The 22,796-nt window shown below is 34.2% G+C and overlaps 1 protein-coding gene across 1 annotated transcript in view; it reads left to right on the forward strand.

The window, feature by feature from the left end:
- LOC108532435 (low-density lipoprotein receptor-related protein 1B-like) overlaps window positions 1-22,796 on the forward strand; it is a 614,569-nt gene that overhangs the window by 336,190 nt on the left and 255,583 nt on the right. The window contains 2 exon segments of the mRNA XM_017876508.1: window positions 4,741-4,821; window positions 6,304-6,471. Of these exon segments, the coding sequence (XP_017731997.1) occupies window positions 4,741-4,821; window positions 6,304-6,471 (249 nt within the window).

Consider the following 22,796-nt stretch of genomic DNA (forward strand, 5'->3'; position numbering starts at 1 on the left):
AAAAAAAAAAAAAAAAAAAAAAGAATTCATAATGGCATTTTAACAGAGCAGGTATCCAGAAATAAACTGACATATTCAGATGCTATTTTCAACTTTTAAATTAACACTATTATGAAAGAACAGGAAAAGTGTTAAATGTATTTTAAGAGGTTTTTAAAGCACAATAATCAATTATTGTGATTTATTGTAATGCTGTGATAACCCCAGGAGTTACTGAAGTGGTGCACCCTACTTTTTGCTACTTTAAATGCTTTCAGGATATTATGCATTTCTAGATGATATATCTTCTGACTTCTTGATCTCTAGGACTTACAGGACCCAAGAGATAAGATTATAAACCAGAAGTCTGAAACCAGGCAGACTGAGTGATTTACTCAGTTATAGTACTTTGAGAATGAAACAGAAATCAAACATTAATAACTTTTCTCCTGTACATGTCTCTCTTCAAATAATAACTTTACTCTCTTTACTATTTCCCTTCAGCCTTATTCTGGTTCTCAATGTTTTTCTCTACAGGAATTTTTCTCCGTAAGCTAAGTCAGACTATAAGGTTAACAATAAGAGACATGATGTAACTATCATTAAAAAAAATAGTCATATATAATATGTAATTGTTTAAGCACATGTTTACATTATATGTGTTTATATTTAATTTAGTGTGGGCAGAAGGTGAATATCTCATTTTCTTAGAGGTTGAATGTATTGAATTTTGATTTTAAATTTAGTTTGAGAATGTTTTTTATATATTCAGAGCTAATTTCCACTTCATTTTTTTACTGCTTTTTAGTGTTAAAATCTAACAGTTGGAAATAATTTTAAAACTTACATGGAAAATTTCCTAACCAATGAAATACCATCAGTTTCAAAAGTTTTCAGATACTTAGGATGATATATTTTTTTCTTAGGAAAACTTGGAATATTGATTAATATGCTCCTAAGTTTATAGAAGAAAGATACAAAATTTAGAATTAACTTATTATAGAGTCAAAAAAGATGTAATGTTATTTTTAAAGATTAGATCTCAACATATCTGAGTCCCCGTTTTATTGTTTACTCATTTGAACCAAAACTTGAGTTGATTCTCTGTTTAAATGCCCTGATTCTTATCTACAGTACATCTTCTACACTACAGTACATCCACTAACCAGTTATTATCTATTTAAGGACAAAAGTGTATTTTGGACAACTTTCATGTTGATTCTTGAAACATAAACATAAGTTCTCAATATCTCGTTAGGTAATAAAAGAAACTTCCTTAGAAGTATTGATTAACATTATGCCTTTAGGCATTTTCAGTTTTCTTCCTAGTGCTTCCCCTTACATGACAGAATATTTGTTTATTTGTTGGGTTTCTGCAGGATAGCTTTTGATATAAGTCTTTGCCTCCTTTCTACCTTTTTTTTTTTTTTTTTTTCTTCCATTTTAGGCTCTCTAATGAATTCTGGTTTTAAAAGTTAAATTTATCTTAAAATTCATATCTTAAGGTGTGATTTTGGTAATCATGAAACAATACAAATTTGTTAAGTTTTATAATAATTTTCATTCAAATGTCAGTACCTTAGATGAATGTACTTAGATGTGAACTCACACAAATAAATTGCTTTTTAAAAGTAAATAAACAGGTAACCAAGACAGCCAAATCCATCAGATCGAGTATGAAGCCGCCACTTTCTCTTTATGTTATTTGTGAAGTAATATCAATTTATTTTGTCACTGGACAAGTTACCAATATAAAAGATGGCTACCATCTGAAGACCATTCATTGGCTGTCTCTGCTGGTGTCCTTGACTGACTCTCTCTTCCCAGCTCTGCTACATGTTAGAGAGAGTCCTTGCATGCCCCAAGTTGATTTAATGTTTCACTACTTTAAGAATGGAGGTGAATATTCTAGCCTCTAATTTTAATTTCAGGCATTACATTTAGGATAACACACAAAGTAAGTCTTTACACTGTCAGGCAAAATTAATTTGCTCCTCTTTTACTGTTAATTCCAACTACTTGTGATTTGCCAAGAACCGTACTAATATAAACTTAAAAATGTCATAGATTTTAAGGTAAAAATGTAAACCATTCTAGAGGAGTTACAGTAATATCACTTGAAATTCTCATTTCCCAAAGATACTATCACCAACGTACTTCATTAGTTAATGTACTAAGAAAATACTTAGTAACCTAATTTTGTACAGAACTAACTACCTGGAGTACTATGTGAAGTCCTCAACTCTTAGGAGGAAATTATCAGGAAAAAACCTTAGAAAAGTGTCACAGAAGTGATTAGGTGAATCTTGGTACAATCTGCCCTATAAAAATAAATAAAAAGTTGATAGTGTTATATAATTTAGAAATAAGATAATAATAATAATAATAAAAACTCTAAATGATGGAAATATCCAGCATTGTTCATTTAAATGTCCTGACTCTTGTCTACAGTACATCTTCTACATTGCAGGACATCCGCTAAACAGTTTCTTTCTAAGGAAAAAAGCATATTTCAGACAACTTTCGTGCTGATTCTTGAAACATAAATGTAAGTTCTCAGTATCTTGTTAAGGAACAAACAAAAGAAACTTATGAAGGAGTGGCTGACATGGACAAAATCTTGTTAACTGAATCCTAAAATAGTGAAAGTATTTAGAGACACGTTTCTGATAAACATAAGAAAGTATTCCTTTGCAAAATGAAACAATGTATGAGAAATGTTTAAACCTTATGCCTAGTATATGCTAAGAGTATGAGGAGAGTAAAATAACAATGTGGGTACATTCATGGATGATAAGGGAAAGTGAGATAGGAAATTGGTAATAGAGTATGGTGGAAGTGCTGAATGGGAAGCTTCATGAACTGAATTCTAAGACCTGTTTTTCCTTAAGGAGATACATGTATCATTAGGCAAGTCTAATTTCTCTGAGTTTCAGTTGCCTTATAGCTAAAAGGACTGGACACAATTAGTCCGTTTTTTAAGCAGAGAAATATATTTTTGTTATTCATACATTTTTCTCCAAAATAAAATAATGCTCAAAACTACAAAATTGAAACGATTGATTGATTGATGGGTAACATTTGAATAGATTTGGTTGAAGAAGTTTGAGTACCCGAAGTCAAGCCTGTTCAGCCATCAGTTGTTCTTAGTAGCCCTGAGACAATGCAGAGAATATTTGTAAAATATTTGTAAATATTTTCAAATTGTATTCTCTGCATTGCCTTCCATCAAATATATTCTATGATTCTGTGTCAGTTGTCTTAAATGGAAAAACAGATAGTCACAAAATGTTATTGGCTTCCACTGTCACAAGAACAATTAAAGAATATGGACTGGGGACAGTGGCTCACGCCTGTAATCCCAGCACTTTGGGAGGCCACGTCATGTGGATAACAATATCAGGAGATCGAGACCATCCTTGCAAACATGGTGAAATCCCATCTCCAATAAAAATACAAAAAATTAGCCTGTGTGGTGGAGGGCCCCTGTAGTCCCACCTACTCGGGGGGCTGAAGCAGGAGAATCGCTTGAACCCGGGAGGCGGAGGTTGCAGTGAGTCGAGATCTCACCACTGCACTCCAGCCTGAGTGACAGAGTAAGACTCCGTCTCAAAAAAAAAAAAAAAAAAAAAAAAAAAAAAAAAAAAAAAAAATGTATAGACCATAGGTCTATTTTTTTCTATCTTTGTGTAATTAAACCAATAGTTTCTTATTTCTTCTTTTTCTTCTTTAAGTATCTTTTAAATGAGCTCTTGTGTGTGAAGATTCGTAATGCTATTCATATTCTCCTGAAAGCTTAAAGGTCTGATACTGAGCAACTTAAATAAACTCTAGGTGAATAACTTTCACCGTATATGAATTAGAGAAAATAAAACTTTCTCCTGGGACATATTAGTAAGCAATTCGAAATTCCTTGGATAAAGTGTTCAGCAAATATATTCTCTCTCACTACTATTACCCCTCTTTTTTGGCTATTGATGATCAGATTTTATTGTGACAATGTTGTCTTTTAGATGTATTGATATTCAGAATGGCTAATTATCTTTTTCAAACTCTTTTTTCTATGCTAATTCTATTCCTCTTTGTTATAATTATCTAAAGGTTAGTAAGGAGGTCTCTTGATTTAATTGTATAAAATTCATCTTAAAATCTAATTCTTTACTATTTTTTTTCAGGTTTTCACTTTTTTTTTTTTTCATAGACTAAGATTTCATACTTTTCTTGGTAACTAGGTGATACTGGCTTACCTAAATGATTTTATTGCATTTATTTTATTTTTTTTAACTTTCACCTTATAATGTTAACATCTTTCAGAGGCAGAGTGAGATCTGACTTTCCATCTTTGGCTCTCTGTATTCAGAAAAGGCCTTCCTCTGTTAAAGCATAAACACATTACTTTGCAGCTCCAGAGTGTACAGCTCCATTAGCTGTTATTCACTGAGTGAATGTTGAGTCCCTTGGTGCATGGAGTTGACATCTATTCATTTTTCTAGTGGTATAATGAATCCAAATGATCCTTCCTTCATCAAATAATTCTCCTAGGCTTTCAGTCACTGGAAAGCACTCATTTAAAATATAATAAAAGTATGTGAGTCCTATGTCCTCAAGAAGTTATAGTCACTGTGTTTGTTTATCTGCCATTTCCTCTGTGCCTTTGTAGAGAACAGGGAAGGAGTTCTGATCACATTAGCAAATGATACAAATTAAGTCATGCACAGTCAATAACATGTTACCTTTTGGACGTTTTTATATCTTTCACAGAATTCCCAACTTGTGAGCCACTAACACAATTTGTATGCAAAAGTGGAAGATGCATTAGCAGCAAATGGCACTGCGACTCTGGCAAGTACCAAATGCTCACTCTATAGCACTGATTTGATTGGGGGCTTGGTGGTCTGGACTGCCTGGCTTTCTTGAGAGGTACTTTGTAGGGGAAGCTCAAAGAGCCAACACCAATGGCTAAAACAAGTAGTGACCGGGCAGCTGGCACATCAGTGGGAATTAGCATTAAAGATAATGGAGCTCAATATTTGCCCCATGGATCTGTGATAGAGATTTGTTTTTCAAATGTTTATGTTGGACATGGTCTAATTCTACAAACATGTAGTAAGGTGGACAATTGAGGAAATAACTTGGACAATTCAGGTTCCCTAAAACATGCATGTAACCTCAGGAAGAGAAGCTTATACATTGCTATGGAATTACCCAGACAGTCTCAACTCTGTCAGTTTCCTCTTACGTTCTAGTAGTATTTTTTTCTTATATTCAATTGTATTACTATGCTAAATTATGCCAAGTACAGGTAAATGAATTATATAGGAATCAATACATTCCCACCCATTTATTTTAATTTGGTCTAATTTTACTTCACATTTCTCTCCTCTCCCTCCTGAAATAGTTGTTAATAAAGAATATAAATCATTTCTAATGATACTTTACAATAGTTTCCAAGTACAAATATATACAGAGGATCCAAGGGAAGAGGGGTACACAGTGGGTTCTCATGTTGGAGAATGGGGAGAAAGGAAGGGTATTGAAGATAGAATTATAAACTATGGGGCATAAAAATTGTAGGTTTAAGTAATAATCTTCCACAATAATTATATTATTGGTTGTATCATTTCATGAAATTCCTACAGTCGCCATTACCTCCTTATTTCGAGGTGCATAGATGCATTCAGTCAGTGATTAGTTATTTCTGTGTGGAGTAGAAATTAAGCTTCAAAATCCAAAGTCAAGGATTTTTTTCTCTCAGTTTAGCAGTTGATATTAAATCAAAGGAGAAGCAATATGAAGATGAAAATAATTCTTCCACTGTTTATAAGAAATGTTGTTCCACTGATTCAATTATCATTCATTTTTCAAAAAAAAAAAGAAAACCTGTATATAGGAAGAAAATTAATAAATAAAATGGCCGGGCACAGTGGCTCACGTATATAATCCCAGCATTTTGGGAGGCCGAGGAAGGTGGATTGCTTGAGGCCAACAGTTTGATACCAGCCTGGCCAACACATGGCAAAACCCCGTCTTTACTAAAGAAATACAAAATAAATGAGCTGGGCGTGGTGGCATATGTCTGTTGTACCACTTACTTGGGAGGCTGAGGCGGGAGAATCATTTGAGCCCCAAGAGGTAAAGGTTGCAGTGAGTCGAGATCGCGCCACTGCACTCCAGGTTGGGTGACAGACAAGACTCTGTCTCAAACAACAACAACAACAACAACAACAACAACAACAACAACAACAACAAAACAGTTAGATATTTCATAAGAAAATTTTCTTAATGGTTCAGGTTTCACTGCCTCATGTTGATGTTTCTTTCCAGATGACGACTGTGGGGACGGGAGTGATGAGGTGGGCTGTGTTCACTCTTGCTTTGATAATCAGTTCAGATGTTCCAGTGGCAGATGCATCCCAGGCCATTGGACCTGTGATGGTGACAATGACTGTGGTGACTTCAGTGATGAAGCCCAGATCAATTGTACCAAAGAAGGTTAGTAATTTTATAAATTAATGAAATCTCATTTTAAAAGTTGATGCATAATAATGCTTAGAGTATTACAGAGAATATTATATAACAAATAAATTGCTTATGAGGCAAAAATATACACGTGAAACTGTATGAAATCATTTGCTATCTCTTTCCTTTCCCCCTTTGCTTTTCCCTTTGGTTTCTCCCCTCAATCCCTCTTTATTCCTGCATGCCTTCTGTGGTCTTTGTTTTCTACATTTACTCCATGCTTTACTTCTCTTTAATCTCATCCAAACCCTAAAACTATTTCAACAGTGAAAAGAGAAAAAAAAAAAAAAACAAAAAAAAGAAAGGAATAATTTTATTTTATTTCCATACAAAATTTGTTTACATGAGGTTTGAAATAATCCCTGATTAAATGAGGATGTATTTCCAACTGATTGACTTTCTGGAGTACAAGCTAAGAAAGGAAGGAGGTTATGACCATGGCTCTCAGCATATCCATGGGGATGATAACCCTGTCATTTGCCTGGCTTACTTTGCAAAATTTGATCAATCATAGAGCATATTAGTAATTTAAAAGTCATGTTGGAAATCTCACACAAAAAAATCATTAGACTGTCAAACAATCATATAATTAGTACCATTTTAAAAGATTTGTTTTTCTGCTAAGAAACTGAAAGATGTTTATTTCATTTATCTCACAAATATTTATTGAGGACTAAAGAATAAATAAAAGGATGAATACATATGGCACCTGCTCATTTTAAATATTAGCAAAAACAAAGTACTTTATTTAATGTGGAGGGGTAAGGGAATCATATACTCCATGAACAAAATAAAGCATTTTAAAATGTTTTACACAGAGATATTTTTGTCTTCTGCAATATTTGTCAACCTATAAGATAGACAGTTTCTAAATTGTTTTATCTCACATGGATTCCTTTTGTCTTTTGTTTCCCCTCTTTCCCTTTAAACTGTAAATTCTTAAAACAGTGGTTATTAAATTATCTACATAATACTAGGTTTTTAAGAAGAAGCCCAGCTATTTTATGGATTCCCTGAGTGATGTATGAAAATATATATTGTGTGATTCTTTTATTTTACCTGGATAACTTGGATTATAAGAGTCCCAGTAAAGATCCAAATATGGCTAAACAATGACCTATATACCCTGAGGCAATGAAACACAAGTTCTCATGGTTCATGGTCTTGACATGATTCGTGTCTTTCCCTGGCAATGGACGTTGTAGAAATTATAGTAAAAACAAATGAAGAAATTATTTGTGACATCCTATAAGATTTAACATGAGCATATTTGAATTCAATTTTGCTTCAAAAATCTGAAGAAAGGATTATCAATAAAGCTACTATTTAATATTATGTCTCATTCTCCATTAGGTAATAAGTTCAAGACCTCGATCTTCTCTCTTTACCTCTTCTAGCTCATAACCGTATCCATTTCTCTGTTTAGTTGTTCCATGAGTATATATGAGCTGGAACTTTTGCATATTATTAATATTGAGTGAAAAGGAAAAGCGAATGTAAAGCTCTTTTTCTTTTTTTGCCAATATTTGAAACATTCATCTAAGAGTGGTTGACATTTCATCACTACATAACATTTTAAATATAAACAGTATTTTTCCTTCCTCACAGATGTCTTTTAAGGCTCCTCATGTGGTATGCATCTGTGGTCTGCAAATACTGCTCCATAATGTGCTGTGAAATATAAATTGCCCTAAAATTAATTTATTGTCATCTCAGACGTGAGATCACATCCTTCTCTTGTATGTGTATTTATCACTAAGTTTAAACAATCATTACATATTATGAAATTTTTAAAAGATCGCTTTTCCCTCATGAGCATCCAAATTTAGTGGCACATCCCTTTGTAGGCTCTGTAGATAATATCTCAGGTTTCATTGTTATAGAAGCAGTGGCTATTTAATGTTAATGGCCTTATTTAGAGCACCTCAATTTCACTAATAGATTACTATAAAGGGTTTACTGTCAATGTGAATGTCGTGTATTTTTTATATAATTATGGAAATCATCCAGTTAGTCCACATGACTCCTTGACATGCTTCAAACAAAGAATAAGGAGAGTTCTTGAACCAATTTATATTGATCAGATTATACATTTGACTAGGATTCCCTAATCAAATATTCTACATGGTGACTACAAGGTGGAGGAATTGAGGAAAGTTAACGTTCTAGGATGACTTTGATAAAAGACAATTCAAAGGATTTCAAGTGGAATTTAAATATTGCTATTTATTATTATTTTGATTGTATATTCTGGTATAGAAGTTGTAAAATGATGACACAGATTGTTAAAGCTGATCAGCAAAGTCATTTGCACGTGCAGAATTTGTGAGCGATTGCCAAGGTAAAGTAGAAATTTGCTTTAATTAGTCATATAATTCAGTCCCCAAACCTGCTGTGGAAGAAAGAGCAGGGGATTCTGGCTTGAATTTCAAGACTGGTTGTCAAAACTGATCAAATCCACCAAATAATTGCTCAGCACTTTGCTTTACACTGCATGGGTAAGCAGAGCATATGGTACAATTTCTCTCAACTCAAATTGTTTTCAAAGGATAGAAATACCCTTAAATTAACTTTTGATAGTAAAGGAGGAGGAGAAACTGGGAAATGGAACATTCCATATATAATCTTCATTTCAGAAAATTTCTAACTTAAGTTCAATATGTGTTCTCTCTAAAATCACTTGCAAAAATAATTTATTTTTTGTTAAATTTTATTTTTTTATAATAGATTCAGGGGGTACTTTTGCAGGTTTATTGTAAGAGTATTTTGCATGATGCTGAGGTTTGGACTTCTATTAATTCCGTCACCCAGATAGTGAACATAGCAGCCAATAGGAACTTTTTCCGCCCTTGCTCCCATTCCCTCTCTCCATTTTGGAGACTCTATTGTTCCCATCTTCATGTTCATGTGTACCAAAGGTTTAGCTCCTACTTACAAGTAAGAACATCTAATATATGGTTTTCTGTTTCTGTGTTAATTCACTTAGGATTATGGCCTCCAGATGCATTCATGTTGCTGTAAATGACATAATTTGTTCCTTTTTATGGTTGCATTGTATTCCATGGTATATATGTATCACATTTCCTTTATCCAATCCACCACTGAAGGGCACCTAAGTTGATTCCATGTCTTTGCTACTGTGAGTAGTGCAGTGATAAATATACAAGTATGGGTGTCTTTTTGGTAGAATGATTTATTTTCCTTTTGGTATATACCAAGTAATGGGATTGCTGGGTCAAACAGTAGTTCTGTTGTTGTTGTTGTTGTTGTTGATGATGATGATGATGTTGTTTGAGACTGAGTCTCACTCTGTTGCCCAAGGTAGACTGCAGTGGTGTGATCTCAGCTCACTGCAACCTCCACCTCCTGGGTTCACACAATTCTCATGGGTTCACACAACTCTCGGCTTAGGACTACAGGTGTTAACCACCACACCCAGCTAATTTTTGTATTTTTAGTAGAGATGGGTTTTCACCATGTTGGCCAGGCTGGTCTCAAACTCCTGACCTCATGGGATCCATCCACCTTTGCCTCCCAAAGTGCCACTTGGGATTACAAGTTTGAGCCACTGCCCCTGGCCCTGTTTTTACTCCTTTGAAAAATGTCCAAACTTCTTTCCACAGGGGCTGAACTAATTTACATTTCTACCAACAGTGTGTGTGTATTCCTTTTTCTCCACAGTCTCACCAACATCTGTTAATTTTTGACTTTTTAATAATAACCATTCTGATTGGTGTGAGATGGTATCTCATTGTGGTTTTGATTTTCATTTCTCTGATTATTAGTGGAGCATTTTTTCATATGTTTCCCGGTCACTTGTATGTCTTCTTTTTGAGAAGTGTCTGTTCATGTCTTTGGCCTACTTTCTAATGAACTTTTTTTTTTTTTTCTTATTGATTTCTGTAAGTTCTTTATAAATTCTGGCTATTAGTTCCTTGTCAGATGCATAGTTTGCAAAGACTTTCCCCCATTCTGTAGGTTGTCTGTTTACTCTGTTGACAGTTTATTTTGCTTGACAAATGGTCTTTAGTTTAATTAGGTCTCACTTATAAATATCTTTTGTTGCAATTGCTTTAGAGGACTTAGTCATAAATTATTTGCCTATGCCAATATCTAAAAGAGTACTTCCTAGGTTTTCTTCTAGGATTTTTATAGTTTGAGGTTTTACTTTTAAGTCTTTAAGCTATCTTGAGTTTTTAATTTTTTTTGTATATAGTAATAGATAGGGCTACAATTTCATTCTTCTGCATATGGTTAGCCAGTGTTCTCAACATCATTTATTGAATAGGAATTCCTTTCCTCATTGCTTATTTTTGTTGACTTTGTTGAAGAACAGTCAGCTGTAGGTGTGCAACTTTTTTTCTGAGTTCTTTATTCTGTTCCATTTATCTGTGTGTCTGTTTTTGTACCATTATCATGCTATTTGGGCTACTGTAGCCTTGTTGTATAGTTTGCAGTTGGGTAATGTGATGCCTCTAGCTTTATTCTTTTTGCTTAGGGTTGCTTTGGCTATTTGGATTTTTTTTTTCCATATGAATTTTAGAATGGTTTTCTAATTCTGTGAAAAATGATGCTAGTATTTTGATAGGAATGGTGTTGCATCTGTGGATTGTTATGTACAGTATGAACATTTTAATAATATTGATTCTTGCAATCCATGAGCATGAAATGGCTTTTTGTTTGTTTGTGTCATCTCTAATTTCTTTCAGCATCTTCTTGGTTAGATGTATTACTAGATATTTTATTTTTGTAGCTATTGTAGATGGGATTGCATTCTTGATTCATTTCTCAGCTTGAATGCTATTGATGTATAGAAATGCTACTAATGATTGTATGTTACTTTTGTATCCTGGAATTTTACTGAATTCACTTATCTGGGATAGTTGCCTTTTGGAAGAGTCTTTAGGGGTTCTAGATAGAATAATGTCATCAGTTAAGACATAATTTGACCATTTCATTTCCTATTTGGATGTCTTTTGTTTCATTCTATTAACTGATTGCTCTCTCTGGAGATTCCACTACTATGTTAAATAGAAGTGGTTAGAGTAGAAATCCTTGTCCTGTTCCAGTCCTTAGGGGAAATGCTTGCAGGTTTTGCCTGTTCAGTATGATGTTTACTGTGGGTTTGTCACAGACAGCTCTTATTATTTTCGCAAATATTCCTTTGTTGCTTAGTATGTTGAGGGTTTTTATCATGAAAGGATGTTGGATTTTATCAAAGACTTTTTCTGCATCTATTGAGATGATCATATGTTTTTTATATTTAATTCTGTTTGTGTGGTGGTTCACATTTATTGATTTTCATATGTTGAACCAAACTTGCATCCCAGGAATAAAGCATACTGATCACGATGGATTAACTTCTTAATATGCTACGAGATTCAGTTTGCTAGTAACTTGTTGAGGACTTTTGTGTCTGTATTCATTAGGAATATTGACCTGTAATTTTCTTTTTTCATTGTATCGGATTTGTGGTATCAGGATGATACTGCTTTCGTAGAATTAATGACAAAGGAGTCCCTCCTCTGCAGTTTTTTGGAATAGCTTCAGTAGGATTGGCACCTGTTCTTCTTTGTAGGTCAGGTGGAATTTGACTGTGAATCCATCTGGTCTGGGACTCTTTTGTCTGGTAAGGTATTTAGTATGGATTCAGCTTCAGAACTGGTTACTGGTCTGTTCAAGGTTTCCATTTCTTTCTGATTTAATCTAGGAAGTTGTGTGTTTCCAGGAATTTATTAATATCCTCTAGGTTTTCTGGTTTGTACACACAGAGGTGTTCATAATAGTCTCAGAGAATCTTTTGTATTTCTGTGGGATCAGTTGTAAAGTCACCACTGTCCTTTGGGGTTGTGCTTATTTGGATCGTCTCTCTTTTTTTCTCTGTTAGTCTAGCTAGTGGCCTATTGATCTTGTTTATTCTTTCAAGGAGCTAACATTTTCTTTCACTGATCCTTTGTATAGTCTTTTGAGATTCTAAATTTCTTTTAGTTCTGCTTTCATTTTTAGTTATGTATTTTCTTCTGCTAGGCTTTGGATTGATTTGTTTTTGCTTTTCTAGTTCCTTAAGGTACAATGTTAAATTGTTAATTTGAGATCTTTCTACCTTCCTGATGTAGGTGTTTAGTACTATAGACTTTCCTCTTAAGACAACTTTTGTCAAATCCCACAGATTTTAATATGCTATATCTCTATTTTTCATTTGTTTCAAAGATTTTTTTAAATATCTGCATTCACTTTGATGTTTACACATAAGTCATTTAGAAGCAAGTTGTTTAATTTCCGTGTAATTGTGTGGTTTTGAGAGTTCTTCTGGCTATTGATTTCTATTTCTATTTCACTGTAGTTTTAGAAGATGCTTGATATGATTTTGATTTTGTAAAAATTTATTGAGACTTGCTTATGACTGAGCATGTAGTTGATCTTAGATTATGTTCGAGTGAAGATGAGAAGAATATATATTCTGGTTGTTGAGTGGAGTATTCTATAGATGTCCATTAAATCTAATTGGTTGAGTGCTGAATTTAATTGAGTAACAGAATTCATTTGTTAATTTTCTGCCTTCAGAATCTGTCTAATGCTGTCAGTGGGGCATTGAAGTCTCCCACTGTTACTGTGTAGCTGTCTAAGCCTTTCCCTACATCTAGAAGTAATTGTTTTATGAATCTGGGTGCCCTAATGTTGGGTGTATGTATATTTAGGAAAGTTAGTATTTTTGTTGAATTGAACCCTTTATCGTTACGTAATCCCCTTCTTTGCCCTTTTTTACTGTTGTTGGTTTAAAGTCTATTTTACCTGGTACAAGAATAGCAATCCCTGCTCTTTTTTGTTTTCCATTTGTGTGATAGATCTTTCTCCATCCCTTCACTTTAAACCTGTGTATCTCATTACATGGGAGATGGGTCTGTAGAAAGCAACAGAAAGTTGGTGCTTGTTTTGTTTTAAATCCAATTTGTCACTGTCTTTTAAGTGAAGCACTTAGACTATTTGCTTTCAAGGCTAATATTGATATAAGGGATTTTGGTTCTATCATGATGCTATTAGCAGTTTGCTTTGTACTCTTGATTGTGTAGTTGCTTTATAGGGTCTGTGGGCTATATGCATGTGTTTTTGTAGTAACAAGTATTATTCTTTTATTTTTATGTTTAGAACTCCCTTAAACATCTCTTATAAGAGCAGTCCAGTGGTAGTGAATTCCCTTAGCTGTTGTTACTCTGGGAAAGAAAACATTATTTCTCCTTCATTTATGAAGCTTTGTTTGTCAGGACATGAAATTCTGGCTTGGTGTTTCTTTTAAAATACTAAAATAAGTTCACAATCTCTTCTGGCTTGTAAGTTTTCTGCAGAGAAGTCTGACATTTGTCTGATAGGATTCACTTTGTAAGTGATATGACTTTTGTCTCTAGCTGCCTTTAAGATGTTTTCTTTCATGCTGAACTTGGGAAATCTGATGATTATGTGTTTTGAAGATGGTCATCTTGTATATATCTTGCAGGAGTTCTCTGAATTTCTTGTATCTGTATGTTGACCTCTCTTGTAAGATTGGGGAAATTTTCATGGACTATATTCTCAAATATGTTTTCCAAGTTGCTTAATCTTCTCTCCCTGGAATGCCAGTGAGTTACGTGTTTGATAACTTTGCATAATCTCATATTTCTCAGAGGCCTTTTTCACTTTATTTTAATTATTTTTCTTTATTTTTGTGTGACACAGTTTTACTCCCTTCATTAGGTCTGGTTTGCTCCCTTCCTTAGGTCTGGTTTGGTTTCTGAGGATCAGTTCTCACATCCTGCAACTATGAACAGGTCTTCCAACTTCCTCCTTCTTCACCCATGGTATCTGTGTTGCTGCTATTGACTTTCAGTATTTTCTCTCAAGAAATCTCTTTGAAGTGTTATAGTTGACTCAATATTTTGTTTCCTCTGTGTGGAAGAAGAATTTCTTGGCTGGGTCTAGTCAGATGTCTTGTTCTCCTCCTTACCTTTTTCTTCCAAAAGGAGTTCTATAGTGATGATCAGTTTTTCATCATCAATATGGTTAATACATGGGAAAGTATAAATGAATAGTTTCTCCTAGATTAATTTATACCCACTTTTTTTCTCTTAATATCATGCTGTTTCTTTTTCTCGTTTCCAAACTTCTTATAGACAAGGAAGATATACTTTCAGAAAACACTGTGTTTCAAATATATGAAAAAAGTCTCAACATCACTGATCATTAAAGAAATACAAATCAAAACCACAATGAGATACCATCTCATGCCAGTCAGAATGGTGAACATTTAAGAAGTCAAGAAACAAATACTAGTGAGGCTATGGAGAAATAGGAATGCTTTTACACTGTTGGTGGGAATGTAAATTAGTTCAAACATTGTGGAAGACACTGTGGAGATTCCTCAAAGACCTAGAACCAGAAATGGCATTTGACCCTGCAATCCCAATACTGAGTATATACCCAAAGGATTATAAATCATTCTATTATAATGATACATGCACATGTATGTTCATTGCAGCACTATTCACAATAGCAATGACATGGAATCAACCCAAATGCCCATCAGTGATAGACTTGGTGAACAGTCTGTCTCAATGGAAAAATAAGTAGGGCTGGATCCCTACAGAATTTGTTATGAGGGAACTTCCTCTAAAGCCCAGGTCTGACAATTTTTATTCATGTATTGCAAGGTTCTTGTGAAAAGGTGGATTTACCTATAAGGACATAAAGAATAAAGTTATTATGAAACTTCAGTCTTTTCATTAACTCCCTGGCCAGTATAGTAAAATAAGGAGAGTCTGGATATACATCACATCTATTAAATACCACATATAAAATTAATCTCATCTCACTGTTGCCAGTTTAATTCACTGAATTACGTAAACTTTTACTACACTTTTTTTTTTACTTTATTAAAATATTGAGTTTTATTTCACATGTATATTTTTGTCTCCCCACCATTTCTATGTCTGACCACCACTACTACTATGTCCTATCATAGCATTCCATACATACTTAAAACCAAGCAAAGGGTGGAGTTCCATCTTTAAAACTAAACAGGCATTTTGGACAACACATTCTTGGCAATGGAACCTGGACAACATTTATCAAACACGGTAGGGAAAGTTCTCACTCTGCATTATAAAAGGACAGCCAGATAGCAACTGTTACAGAAATGAAATAAGACGGAAAATTTTAACAAATTGTTTAAACTATTTTCTTAAAGAGACTTCCTCCACTGCCAGAGATCTTGAATAGCCTCTTGGTCAGTCATCCGGAAGCAATTCTTTACATAATTGATGAACTTGGCTTCCACATACTTGCTTGTATTTTTGCTTTAATGTCTTCTACAGAAGTAGGTCCTTTTGGTGTTTTAGGAGTTTTTTCCTGTTTTTTGAAGGATTCTTGTCCATTTGATCTTGGTGTTGATGGTGGTTTTGAGTCTTTTCCATTCTGATTTGACTTTTGTGCATTTTTGACTGGAGTATCTCATATAGATTTCTTAAAAGAAGATTCCTCTTACACTGGTGCTTTTTTCTTCAGCTTCCTCATCATCAAATCATGCATCATCCTTCTCTCATCATCTTCACTCATCCATCATCCATCATTTCATCGCTTCATCAGCAACAAGTTTTACTTGTTTTCTGTGAACCTTGCTACCACCCCAGAGGGCAGACCCAGTTTCCGATATACTTAAGAGAGTTTCAGCATCCCTCCTCCTCTTCATCTTCTGACTCGACTGCATCTTCCTCCACAGTACTAATGCATGTCCACTATATGCACTAGGCCCTGACCTACACTGCTCAACCTTAAAGACCACTGGGGTCGGTATTTACAAAGCCCCAAGGGAACCCGCTTGGCTGTACAGACATTTTCAAAGTTGCCAGCGTTAACTTTAAATTGGACTCGCCTTCGTAATTCATTGCCTCTGCTTCAACAATGTGCAATTCATCCTTTGCACCAGCCCCTAAACTGACCGTTCTTAAAGATAACTGGTGCTCATTTTCATCATTATCCACCTTAAAGTGATAATCTTTGTCGGCCTTTAGTTCACAACCGAAAAGATAGTTCTGGGGCCTCAGGGGGCTCATGTCCATGTCCATCGAATCTTCCATCAGGTGGCGGCACGCACTTAGGTGGGAGAGAAGGCGGACGGAGGTACACGAACGCTGCTCCAAAGAACAGCCGCTCAGGACGGAATCACACCAGGGGGCTACTACACTTTTTTGGGGGAAATCTCAACTGTATTTCACCCCTGGAATAAGCCATTTTTGAAATAAACATATAAAAAAGTGTTCAGTATCTTTAGATAGCTATTTCCCCGGGTAAATTTCTATTCAGAAATGTTTGTAACAATTTACACCAAATAGGCTGGACGTGTTGGCTCACTCCTGTAATCACAGTACTTTGGGAAGCTGAAGCAGGCAGATTACTTAAGGTCAGGAGTTAGAGACCAGCATGGCCAACATGGTGAAATCCTGCCTCTACCAAAAAATACAAAAATTAGCTGAGCATGGTAGCACAACTGTAGTCCCAGCTACTCTGGAGGCTGAGGCACGAGGATCGCCCTGAACCTGGGAGGTGGAGGTTGCAGTGAGCTGAAATTGCACCACTGCACTCCACCCTGGGTGACAGATTGAGACACTGTCTCAAACAAACAAATAAACAAAACAAAACAAAAAAACACATAATTTACACCAAATAATTCAGCATGTACTTGATAAAGAAAGGTGTTTTTCCTTAAAAAGTATGAAAGTATGTATTGACCTACAATTTAAATTTATTATAACTAATCTTTAACAAGTTTCTAAATCCACTAGGCAGCTAATTGTGTAATATTATTAGTATACATGTGCACACATGCTCTTATTCTTCTATTTCAACTGTTTATCTTTGCTTCTGCTTTGGAAATTTCTCCTTTGGTTTTTTTCTTCATTCGTTCATTCATTCATTCATTTTCCTCACTAATTTCTTGTTCCCAGATCTAAGAAGAAAACTAGATTAATTTTATCTTGTGTTTTTCTTTTACAGTTAAGCATGTTATTTGATACTGTGAATGCTCAGTAAATAATTATTGAATAAAAGAGTGTATTTCTCGGACACAAAATTTGATTAGACTCTCAGAATCCATCCCTTGTTTGTCCTATCTTATGTAGGTAGTACTTTTCTTCTTTTTCTTTATCTTACCCCTAGATCGTAGAGTTTAGTGTCATGATAATATTATAAGACTAATTGTATCAATCGAGTTTGTACATTTTCTTAGTACAATGTAATCATTTTCGTTTATTCAATAAATACTGGAAATTTCAGTTCACAATTCAATAAAATGAAACTGACAGGCTGTCTTCCATATCTTTTGTTATTGTTTATTTCTTTTATGTCTGCTTTGCCCAATAGTGAATTTCCAAAAGACAGAATAAAATTAAATCTTTCTGTTTATATTATTTAGCAATAAGTAAGTGCCCATGAGAAGATATTGGTGATAATATAGCGGAAGAAAAGGGAGTTAATGTATGTTAATGACCCACTAATTGTCAGACATTTTATATTTGTTACTTCATTTAATCTTCACAGTAAATACTATTCATGGAGGTTTAGATATTTTCCCAAGATTATGCAGCTGAAGTTCCAAAGACTAACTGCTCTTAATTCTTATATCTAGTCACCTGTCTCTGCAGGTATGGAATATAATCTCTTTTTTCCCCTAACTTTCTGTGAATTAACATTTAAATGAACCCCCAGTAAGTGCTACCTTGCTCTCAATTGCATACTCAATTTCAATTAAAGATGACAAAAGAAAGGTGTTTCTTCTTACTACAGATCACTGTAATGAAATTTCACAAAGGACACTGAAAGGGATCTAGGTCCTTACATTAAATAGTTACAGTAAGTCTGTCTTTTTTGTTTCTATTCTCCTTTACTTTTAACAATTCACCCTGATAAAATAGATTCCAGGACTTTTTCACTGCAATAATTCTCACACCAAATCTTCGGTACACACAAAGACCGTGTTTGTCTTTCATAAAATTTTATCTCATAGATTGAAAAAAAAGAAAGGAACTGGAAGAACATCAAGCTCATTTAGTTCAGTTATTTTATTGTGTAGATGAGGAAAAGGTCTCAGCAGGCTAAAATCGTATACTTATGAGTATGTAATGGTAACAAAAACATTTATGCTGCTTCCTGAAAGGAGCTGATGGCATCTGTGTTAGAGATATTGACTGAGACAACGACTTTTGAACCCTAAGGACATTTTTAGGGGAGATTCTGGCTTCAAACAATTGTGTATGTTATTTGTGGAAAATCAAGATAGTTTGAGAATGCTATGTACCAGAAAGAAACCAATGTCCTACCAAGGGAGGTTGAATCCACTCAAAGCAGTGTATCTATCAAAACTTGATTTTTAATGGAAAACTGAGTACATATTTAGGCATAGAGGGAATGGAAAATAAAACCAATATATTTTGACTTCCAATCTATATAATACCCTATCTTAGCTAAACCATCATCTTTAGCAGCAGGCTTTAACCCTTATCACATAGAAAACAAGATACCAATAAATACTGTACAAAAATACAAATACTGACTCAGTCATCTCTTCATTTGTTTCATGAGAACATTGTTTTAATTGTGCTAAAATACACATAGCACAAAATCTACCATCTTAAAGATTATAAGTGCACATTTCAGTGGTTTTAAGTACATTCATATTGTTGTACAAGCATCAACACCCATTCATATCTAAAACTCTTGTTATCTCGCAAAATTGTAACTCTAATCATAAAACAACAATTACCTGTTCTTCCTTCTCTCTAGGCCCTGGAAACAACCATTCTACTTTTTGTCTCTGTGCTTTTAATAACTCTAAGTATCTAATTTAAAACAAATCCTACAGTATTTGTTTTTGTTTGTGACTGATTGATTTTACTCAGCATAATGTCACCAAGTGTCTTCCATATTGTAACATATGTCTGTATTTCCTTCCTTTATTAAGTCTTGAATGATCAGGAGGGACTTCTGTCATTTTACCATTTGTTTCCTATATATTTTTTAGTACTTTTTGTTCCTCAATTCTTGCACTACTGCCCTTTTTATGTTTAGTTGACATTTGGTGGTGAAATGTTTAAATTTCTTTCTCATTTGCTTTTGTGTATATTCTATAGCTATTATCCTTGTGGTTATTCTGAGATTACACTTAATATCCTAAAGTTATAACACTCTAATTTGTATTTATAGCAGTTTAATTTCAATAACATAAAAAAACCCCTGCTTCTTTACATCTCTGTCTGCACCCCTTTCAGTTAGTGATGTCACAAAATCACCTCCTTGTATTAGGTTGGTACAAAAGCCATTGCTTTTAATGGCAAAAACCGCAATTACTTTTGCACCAACCAAATAAATTATGTGTCTGAAACAAACTAATAACACTTTTAAATGCATTAGTCTTTTAAATCACATACAAAACAAAATGTGAGTTGCAAACAAAAGGTACAATATTACTAGCTTTTAGAATAATAATGTTTTCAAAGTTAGTCTTCTAAATTATGTAGAAAACAAGAAGTATAGTGACAAGCCACTGTTAAAATAATACTAGACTTTGTAATTACCCACATATTTACCTTTCTTGTAATTTTTACTTTTTTATACATTATACACCTTCAAGTTACTCTTTATTGTCTTTTCATTTCACCGCAGAACTCCCTTTAGCATTTCTTGCAGGGAAGGTCTAGCGATAAGGAACTCCTTAAGCTTTTGTTCATCTGGGAAGGTCTTAATTTCACCCTCAATTTTGAAGGGCACTTCTGCCAGATGTAGGATTCTTGGATGATAGGATTTTTGTTATTTTTTATTTCTTTATTTCTTTCTCTCTTTTTTTTTTTTTTTTTTTTTTTTTTTTTTTTTTTTTTTTTTTTTTTGAGACGGAGTCTCCCTCTTTCACCCAGGCTCAAGTGCAGTAGCATAATCTAGGCTCACTGCAACCTCCGCCACCCAGGTTAAAGAAATCCTCCTGTCTCAGCCTCCCAAGTAGCTGGGATTACAAGTGTACACCACCATGCCTGGCTAATTTTTTTGTATTTTAGTAGAGATGGGGTTTCACCATGTTGACCAGGTTGGTCTCAAACTCCTGACCTCAAGTGATCTGCCTGCCTCGGCCTCTCAAAGTACCAGGATTACAGGCATGAGCCATCATGCCCAGGCAATTTTTTTTTTCTTTTGACACTTTGAATTTACAAATTTACACACACACACATAATCAGTTTGGGCTGGTATACATATACATATAGGTACATGTATGTATATGTATGTGTGTATATATACACTTAACATATCACCCATGTATATATACATATATATGTGTGTATATATACATATATCAAAAGATTGCTCACCAGAAACTTGGATATATATATCAGCCCACACTGCTATCCAAGTTTCTAATGAGACATCTGCTGATAATCTTATTGAGAATCTCTCAAATGTGGTAAGTATCCTCTCTCTTGCCACTTTCAAGATTTTCCCTTTTGCTTTAGATAATTTGCGTATAATGTGTTCTGGTGTGGATTTCTTTGAGTTCATCCTACTTGAGGATGGTTGAGCTTCTTGGATGTATATATTCATGTGTTTCATCAAACTTTGAAGTTGTATTTAAATATTCTCTCTTCCTTGCTTCCTTCTTCTGGAAAATTTATACATTGCTCTTCTTCATGGTGTCCTACAAGTCTCTGCTGCCGTGTAAAGCTTTCTTTTATTTTTTTTCCTCTTTTCCTCAGATCAGTAAGTTCCATTGTTGTGTCTTCAAGTTTGCCAGCTTTTCTTCTTCCAGCTCAAATCTGCCTTTGAATCTCTTTAGTGAATTTTCATTTTAGTTATTGTACTTTTCATCTCCAGATGTTTTTTAGTTCCTTTTAGGCTTATCTCTTTATTGATAATTCATTTGTTCATCCATTATTTCTTGACTTCCTCCACATCTTCTTTGACTTCTTTATGCATCTTTTAGACAGTTGTTTTAAATTCTTTGTCTTGTAGATCCACCATTAGATCTTTGTCAGAGATATTTTCATTGGTTTATTTTGTTTTCTTTTAATCATATACTCTTGCTTCTTTGCATGCCTTGTGATTTTGTTTTGTTGTTGAAAACTAGAAATTTGAATCTAATAATGTGATAACTCTGGAAGTGATTCTTCCCCTTAAATGTTTGTAGGTTGTCTCTGTGCCACAGATTACCCTGGGGTGTAAATTTAAGGTCTTTTCAAGTATTTCTTAGCCTGTGACTTTCCATTGGTATACACTGTAACTTTCTAATTTCATCTGTATAAGCGGTTGTGTTTGAATGTATTAGTCTTTTATATCTAGCTCCCAAAAGAAGAACTGAGTAAAATGAAATAAAGTGGGCACTGGCTCTTAAAATTTCCTGGAAGCCACTTCAGCTAGAGATGGAGGGACCTGAAATAATGAAGAGAGGTGCAATGACAATGGTCACCATCTCCTTGCACCTTTGAGATCAGTGACAACAGTCAGTAATCAAAGCACAGATTCAAATTTGGAGGGCAGATCCTTTTGTCTACTTTGGATCGCACAAGCTGTGTGCAAGCTGCTCCAGGAACACAGGCCTGATTCTTTGCCATAGAACTGGGGTTTGAGGTATTCATAGATGTGACTGTGCTAAGAGCTGAAACTAACCTAAATTAACTACAATTTACCATCCAAGCCTTACCCTGGAAGTTGCAAGGGTTCAGTAGACTTGAGTTCCTAATTAGTATGCATTAGAAAGATCCTGCCAATGCAATTGTTGTCTGGGTGTAGAGACATATTCCTGTTGCTTTCTATTCTGCTGTCTTTCTGTGATCTTCATTCAATTCATTTTACCAAAACAAATACAGGGTGCAAAACCAGCTGCTGTTATTTTCAGTAACTAAATTTTATTGAGAATAAAGTACTGACTTTGAATTTGGGGAATTCACAAATTATGTGTTATAGACTTGGCAAAATCATATACTCTTCTGTCCTGATATTTTGACTATTTTAATAAAGCTATGGATTGTTTTCTCATAAAATACAATTAAAGTAAAACTTAGGTTCTAATTTTAGAGACATATAATATCTATTTTCAATGAAATACAAATTGTCTGGCTTAACTTTATTCTCTCACAGATTGATTTATTTTCCTTAGAATAAAATGCCACTGAGATATATAAAGAGTGTTAATTATTAATGGATTTTATCCATAGAAAACCTCTTTTTGTTTTCCAAGGCAAAATAATTTTTTAAAAGTCATTTTAACCTTAATACTGAAACCAACTTTGACA

Source organism: Rhinopithecus bieti, unplaced genomic scaffold (assembly GCF_001698545.2).
Source record: "Rhinopithecus bieti isolate Rb0 unplaced genomic scaffold, ASM169854v2 scaffold_10356, whole genome shotgun sequence".
NCBI lineage: Eukaryota > Metazoa > Chordata > Mammalia > Primates > Cercopithecidae > Rhinopithecus > Rhinopithecus bieti.